General features: G+C 38.6%; 1 protein-coding gene across 1 annotated transcript in view; it reads right to left on the reverse strand.

The window, feature by feature from the left end:
- Positions 1–7,867, reverse strand: part of LOC103038904 (membrane-associated guanylate kinase, WW and PDZ domain-containing protein 3) — a 121,494-nt gene extending 113,627 nt beyond the window's left edge. Inside the window, exon 1 of the mRNA XM_022670646.2 lies at positions 7,515–7,867. Within this exon, the coding sequence (XP_022526367.2) occupies positions 7,515–7,597 (83 nt within the window). The 5' untranslated portion in view covers positions 7,598–7,867. The remainder of the gene's footprint in view (positions 1–7,514) is intronic.
- Positions 7,868–8,213: the final 346 nt, after the last annotated feature.

Consider the following 8,213-nt stretch of genomic DNA (forward strand, 5'->3'; position numbering starts at 1 on the left):
TTTTAACTAGTGTAAACAGAACAGTTCTAAAAATACACCTACCTATCTCAATTGTACTTTGCTGGTAGTGTCCCATAGACAAATTCTAGCCATTTATTCGTTCCTCACTCTGAATTACTGGGCAAAGCATATAACAATGCTGTGTTATTTGCACAAATAACACAACAACCAACTGCCATGCTGTTTCTAACTCTGTTAACTCCTATCTAATAAGACAGGCCTGGCTGCCTGGCTTTAGTGCCATGCTAACAGTGTGTACAAATAAAAAAAAAAAATCACATCTCAAAACTAATGTTAGGTCTCCACACAAATATGTGTCATTGCTAAGCACACACTACATTATTAAATAGATATTATATTTCTTACAGTTAATCAGAGATGTAAAGAGAGATGTAAGGAAATAGAAGTATTCCCCTACTGTACTTAAGTACTAAAATGCTGTGTCTGTGTCTACTGGAGTATTTTTTTCTCCTACTTCCACTTTTACCTCACTACATATTTTTGGTTGAAGCTCCTCATCATTGAGCAAATAAAAAAATCAACCTGATCTTGTAAGAAAACCACGCTGCTCCCTTTTCTGCATTTCACTCTGAAAACATTCCACTGCTTTCTGTAATAACTACACAGTACTTGTGCTTTTACTTTCTGTGCTTGAGTACTTCATTTTAGAATAAACTACTTGCAATACTTAATTACAAAAAATGGAATACTTTAGCACTTCAACTTCTACTCAAGTCACTTTTTTGATAAAGCCCTTTACTTTTACTTAATTCTTCTAACTGTATAACACAAACATGATAGCTTTTTACCCTAACCTTACGTGAATCAGCGTGAAAAATTCTGAACACCCTGTAGCTGAAAGCTACTATGTATAGTGCTCCAACTGAAGCCATATTATAGGATAATACTCACCTCTGAACGGCAAAAAAGTAAGCACTGTGCTGGAGAAATAAACTATAGAACTAAACTATAACGCTGCACTTTAGCGGGGTGGCTTTACTGCTAAGATTCATACATAAGGTACACTGGATTATAAGGCGCACTGAGGATTTTCGGGAAAAATAAAGAATTTTAGTTGTGCCTTATAGTGTAAAAAATAAAAAAAAAATTTTCAATGACTTTCAATAGAATTTTTGTTGCTTATTAAACCTCATACTAATGCAGAACAGCTTACTATGTGCTCTATATTGAGAAAAAAGTATTGTGATGTTATATTGTTGCCATATTGCCCAATATAGCCCCCAGCACGCTCTGCTAGGTCACAGTGCAGTAACCCGAGTGGGAGGAGATTGTGCTGAATCAGTCTCAATCACTGAAGGTGACCCTCTGTGCCTCCCTCCTTTTCTCTTCCCCTCCCACGCTCTTCCTCTCTTTCTTGCCCTCCTTCATCATCCTGCTCCCTCTATTCCCCCTTTTCTGTCCCCTGCTCTCTTTCTCCCTCTTCTCTCTCCCGTACATATTTTCATCCCTTTCTCGTCTCCTTTTCATTTGCCCTTTTGCTCCTCTCCCTCCAAATCACTTCATCTCTTTCCTTCTGGACCTCTCTCTCTCTCTGTCTCTCTCTCTGGCTATCTCCATCTCTCGCTGGCTCCTCTCCTCCTTGTCACCTGATATTGATCCTCACCCCCCTCCTCCTGTTCCCTCTTCTGGGCCACCACACAAGCCTCTGCCTCAAGGCTGCGTGTGGCTCTTTCAGCTTGTAACAATTTTACGGGGGGTCGCTCCTTCTGCTATCAATATCTACGCATCCCGGGCCATCCATCAACACTCCGATTTATATTCGCAGTGGTTCCAAGCAACAGACATGTCAAGGCCCATTTGGTCGGGATAATGAAGAAAGAAGGAGAACAGTAAAGATATTGACCAGCAGGTTAAACTGTTGGAAGATAAGGAACAAGATAATGCCTAAATGCAGCTTCAGCTCAATGAACTGCATTAACAAACAAGGTTCAAAGCGATGCGGAGCACTGATTGCTTTTGTGCAGCAACATTTATCAATGTTGGCTGAGACGTTAAAGGAATTTATAAATTCTTACACTGTTGCACCTTATTTGTCTAGATTTAGAGTTTGGGATTTGACAGGTCAGGTATGCTGCTTCTTCTGTGGATCTGAACACATTTTTGCAAACTAAAGTTGTAAAACTCCATAAGAGGTTAAATATTAATTTAAAGTCTTGTTTACACCAGTATAATCTGACTATAATCTGACAAAAAAATATATATCCAATTGTTACGTTTACAATAAACCTGCATTAGGTGTTATCTCAGGGTACATATAATCGGGAACATATAATCATACACCTGCATTAATTGTGAGGTGTTATGTTGTAGGTGAGGTTCAAGGCGATGTGTCAAGGCATTGTGAATTTGAGTAAAGCTGGATAGTGGGTGACAGATGGATGAATGAGACAGTTTTGTGTATTAAGGATTTTAACATTCCTTGATTCACAGTGTCACGTATATACCAGAAACACATTATAGAAGGCAAACACCTCCCACAGTGGACAAGCTTATTTGTAAGCGTTAAAGCTGCCATTACATTCCATTAACAAAAGTGGACAGGGAACACATTAAAAGTGTATAGAGTTTCTAGTCCTATTAACAAGAGCATAGGACTTGGTGTGGAGGTTACACTATTTTTTCTACCAAATTAATAATAATATTTACAAACGCATATGGTGTAAAACTGAGTCAGTTGTGTTGTATTAAGGCTTAATATCATAGTCCAGGAAACCAATGCAAGATGTGCAAGTGTGAAGAACATTTCTACTGTTTAAAATACACTCGTATGTAATATGTAATATTACACATAATGTAATAGTTCTACATCAGTTAGTGGTATTTGTGGACTTAGTGGACTCTTTTTTTCCCTATAAAAATATTATTTTGTTAGGATTGTGGATCATATATTCTAATCACACTCTAGCTTACATCCAGTTTGACCTCAGTCAGACCATAACAATTCAACTGAGATCATATCTTAGCTTGAATCAGAGGCTTAATTAAACTAATATTGACCCATTGGTGTACGTGCAAACATAATGATTAATTCCATCAGGACAAACAAGGCTTGTAAAGAGACTAATGGCCTGGAATACGAGAGATACGAGCAAACAATAATAGTGGAGACAATCCAGCGAGCTCACAGATGGAGAATTGTCAGTGGATCTCTGCCCTAGTCTGTCAAGGGTAAACTGCAGCCTGCTATCCCACCATCTTCCTCTCTCTTTCTCTCCTCTCCCTTGCTCTCTCTCCCTCTCCCATCACACCTTCCCAACCTCTCCTTGAATATGTATGAAGGTGAGGTGAGCACCTTGCATATAATCAGTCAATTAATGGGCAGGCACAACACATGAACCCTGTTGGGTGAACTAAAGCTAAAGGAATGGTCTCTTCAGAGGATGCTGATATATCATATCAGCCAAAATAAAGATCACACTGAGCAATGGCCAGCAGACTACAATAAGAAGACTTAGAACTAATTGCCAGGAATGAGTTTGATGTCAGAAATTGAGAGGATTAGAGAATGCAAAGCAGAACAATTACACATGCTGTCGTGACAAAGCTTTGCATCTTTAAAATAAAAAAAACTTAATGGAAGGAGAAAAGCATTCCTCATGTTTAACTAGACTCTTAGCAAAAGGGTTCAATGAAGTACCAAAAACGTTTTTATGCCATTTTTGGCACTAGGCTGACTGTTTTACCAAGGAAACTTACATATTAATCATGTAACTAGATGTGGGCAATATGACAATATTTTATCATATTGTGATACATTGTATAGTGAGGGAGCAAAAAAATACACCTGCACGATTCGAAATGCTTAAAAGGCATGAACTAATTCTCTTAATAATCATGGGTGTGTTTTAGGCATAACGTGAAATAAACCAATTAGTGTACAAGTTGCCATTTCCTTTAAAAGGAAGGCGCATTCAGACTTTGGCTCTTATCTTGGCTCTTAGCAGTACTTTGTGTCTCAACAGAGGAACGCCAGCAGTTCATTTGAGGAAACAGAAATGTTATTTTATTCTTTACTCAGTTTAATATTGAGGTAAAAGCGATGGTCTTGCAAGCTGCATGTTTATCTGTGTGTGGAACTAATCGCACGCAACATGCATGGCGCACCTGCATAGCTAAGATATGACTGGGTGGCTAACTGTTGTCAGGGTTTTAATCAGTCAGTGGCACACCTGTATTTCCTGCCGCCAAGATAGAAAGAAACATTGACTATGGGGCTATAGTCTTTTTTGACTACCAATTTAACTGTATTAGGTAACACAGCTTCTCAGTAAGAAAACTGTCACACCTGGATGGCAAACAAAATCACCAGAGGCTTAGTTACACATACATACTAACCTCTTAGTATGTTTGATACCTGTTGTCACATGATTACATTCACAACCGCTTTACAGTAAATAGCAAAACCAATACAAAACAAACTGCTTTCAAAGCACTATTATCACAATATGTGACCACTGCCATTTTTTATTTTAAGAACCACATACAGCAGGTTATCCATCATGCAACTATTTGCTTTTCAGTGAAGAAGCTGAAATAGAGTTATGACACTGTGCTTACGATAGCAGCAATATGAACGTCCATCAGAGTGCACTCACTCGTGCAGTATTAGATGCTGAGACAGAAAGACAGATACAAGCTTGTCCTAGGTGTCAAGATAGATCAGCTCTCTCCATCCTTTCTATTTCTTTGCTGATCTGTCTTTGTTTTTCTTTTCACTTAATGAATGATTCATTATAGTAATGTAACCTTGAACGTTCCTACAGTCTACAGCAACACACGGTAAAGTCAGGGTCACAGCATCCATCACTTTGGTACAGGACAGGACAGGGCACCCTGCAAGTGCAAACATACATACGTGTGCGTACATACACATGCGCAAATTTGTATTGTTTCCACTGGTGCGTGGATTACTGCACCTGAACACTCTACACTCTACACCTACACTTAACCATCACCTGGACCTCTTTTTATTTCTCTAATAAAATCATACTTTATTTTGAAACAAAATAAACATGAGCATAAAAACTATCTATTAATTAACAGAGAGCTGGCTAATAGCCCCAGTACATCATATAATGCTGTTTTTGAATGTTTTTTTTATGCAAACACATTAGAGCAGGGTATTACTACTGATTTTGCAAATCAATTCACAAGATCCCACTGCGATTCAATGTTCATTACAACAACAGATTTTGTTCGAATATGAAAAGAGATTTTCAGAGGATCAGAGGATTATTTAACACATTTGTGCTAAATTTATAATTTATTTAAGGTTTTGTCTCATTGATCCATCTCAGGTTCATAGGAATCAATACTGGATCATTATATTGATGATTGATTGGATTTTTAAATCCAGCCTTAAAACAAAAGCACCACACAATAATTTTGCATTTGAATAACTTTGCAATGACAGGACTAGTACCCTAAACACAGTGATAATGTCACGGTAACAGTAACAGCAAGATATAGACCTTCTTCTCAATCATACATACACACACCTGATTCACACACCTGGTGCACATCAGTCATTAAGTGATGTGGAAATAAGTACTTCCCACCAACAATCACTCACTTGTAAAATACAGAGAGCTCCCACAGCTGGTGATAATTATGTAAGGTAATACATGCTCGATTTCACCGTGATTCAATATGTGTTTCAATATTCAGTTACTTTTCCATTTTCAGTTTATTAAACATTATGAAAGTTCAATACTGCATTATAATCTTCTATCTTCAAGCCAATTCGCTCAGGGTGTGTACTTTCTCTCCTTCTCTCTTTCAATATTGAGATAAATGGGAAGAAATATGGCCTGCCCTCTTGATTCATTTCATACAGTTTAATCAGCATTCAGTAAAATGAGTACTTCATTTTCTCTAGTCAGTTAAATGCACACTAAGAAAAGCAAGTACAGATTTGTTTTTAAAAGAGTACATCAGGGTAGCTTTCAGTGAAAGTCTTTGAAAGTCTTCTGATCACAGCAGAGATTGAAACTGGGCCTGTAATTTTCTCAGAGGATAAGGGAAAAAACTCAGAGGAGTACCTGTGCAATAGAGAAGTAATCAAATGCCTCATATTAATTTAATCCCAATCATAGCTTAAAACTAAAACCAATGGCTGTGTTCTAAAGCACACACCCCTATACTTCACATCACACTACATCACCATTACCAGACCACTGCATTCACAAGTATTGTATGTGAGATATAGCTAGTAAACTGATGAATAACCGCTTCGATACACAGAGGGCATTATTACAATTACAATATTGGTGTTGGATCAGTGACCTGGTAGTACATTAAATATACAGCTCTAGATAAAATCAAGAGACCACTTCAGTTTCTGAATTAGTTTCTCTGAAACTAATATAGGTATATGGTTGACTAAAATGAACATTGTTGTTTTATTCTATAAACTGTGGACAACATTTTTCCCAAATAAAATGATTGTCAAGTAAAGCATGTATTTGCAGAAAATAAGAAATGGCTGAAATGATAAAAAAGATGCAGAGCTTTCAGACCTTAAATAATGCAAAGATAACAAGTTAATGTTTACAAAGTTTTTATAGTCCAGAAATCAATATTTGGTGGAATAACCTTTTCTTTTTAATCACAAGTTTTTATATATCTTGGCATGTTCTCCTCCACCAGTCTTACACACTGCTTTTGGATAACTTTATGCCACACCTGGTGCAAAAATGTAAGTTTGTACTGACTAGAGAGGAATGATACAACACAACAGAATGTCCAGTTTAGCTTGGTTTGATGGCTTGTGATCCATCCATCTTTCTCTTGATTATATTCCGGAGGTCTTCAATTTGGTAAAATGAGAGAAACTCAGAATTTTTACGTGGTCTCTTATTTTCTTCCAGAGCTGTGTATCGCTTTAGCATCAACATGTGTACATGCTCAATACTCACATCACAGGATGTCAGGACGATCTGAACATAAAGCTTGTTTAATACACAAGGACATGCTGCTCTGTTTTCCATGATATCAGAGGTAGAGGTAGATTATATCTGCCTAGTAGTATTCATTTTACTCCACTCTTCGGTACGCAGAGATAATTATTACAATTACAACATTGGTGTTGGATCAATGAACTGGTAGTGCCTAAACTAGACAAACTAAATCTAGTTGTTTTTAATACAGCTTATAACTTAGCTGTGAAGGTTGTAATTAATGTAAAATTTATTTTCATTTGAATACCTGTGTCCAGTAATAGCACAAATAACTATAATTCGATAAAACATGAGCTAATAACTATAATAACTTGTTAGCATAATTCGGTGTATTTGAGTCACTTTATTCTGAGAGAAAAGTGTAGAAAGTTGTAATTTTGCCGTTTAGATCATATATCTTAACTAACCTAGCTACCACTACCATCTACCACTCTCACACACACACATTCACTTTCTCTCTCTCTCTCCCTCTCACACACAGACACACACACACACACACCCTCACGTAGTACCAGTATTTAAATTAAAACTCACCTGCATGGCCTCTGGCACACACACATTCTCCTCAGGCAGCTCAGCCGTTGAAAAAGAGCCCGTTTAAACGCGTCTATATACATCGACCCCGAACTAGACTTGACCCCTAAGCGGTCAAAAAGGGGGAAAATCGGGTTTGTGTCGAAGAAAACGCCTAAAAATCACGAGAAGTCTTCGCTACAAAAGGCTGGTCAGCGGCGGTCTGCTGGAAACGACCGTGGATAACTTTTAACCGCCATAGAAGTGAGCGGTCGGTCGCTCGCTCGCGCTGCGTGTCAGTGAGAGAGTGAGTGCGCGCGAGCGAGCGCGTGCGGAGAGCGAGATGCGCGAGGGACGCTGGCCAGCTGAGCACGAGACCGTCAGAGTGATCTGACAGCAGAAAAAAAGCGTTTAAACGCTCCAGACTCTCCGACAAACAGAAAGAGAGAGAGAGAGAGAGAGAGAGAGAGAGAGAGAGAGAGAGAGGGGCAGGGTGGCAGTGGTGGGCAGCGATACACGCTATCAGAAACACTCGAAGATAAATCCTATACTGAGCTTTAAACACAGCAGCAGCCCGCCGGTACCCTCCTGTCCTCAACCACATCTTCATCGACCGACTTTCGCACTCTTTCACACTGTCAGACACACACACACACTGTCACACACATTGTTACACTGTCACTGACCCCCGTCCGGCTCAGCCTTCAGTCTTACCTTCAG

This window comes from Astyanax mexicanus, chromosome 12 (assembly GCF_023375975.1).
Source record: "Astyanax mexicanus isolate ESR-SI-001 chromosome 12, AstMex3_surface, whole genome shotgun sequence".
Classification (NCBI taxonomy): Eukaryota; Metazoa; Chordata; class Actinopteri; order Characiformes; family Acestrorhamphidae; genus Astyanax; species Astyanax mexicanus.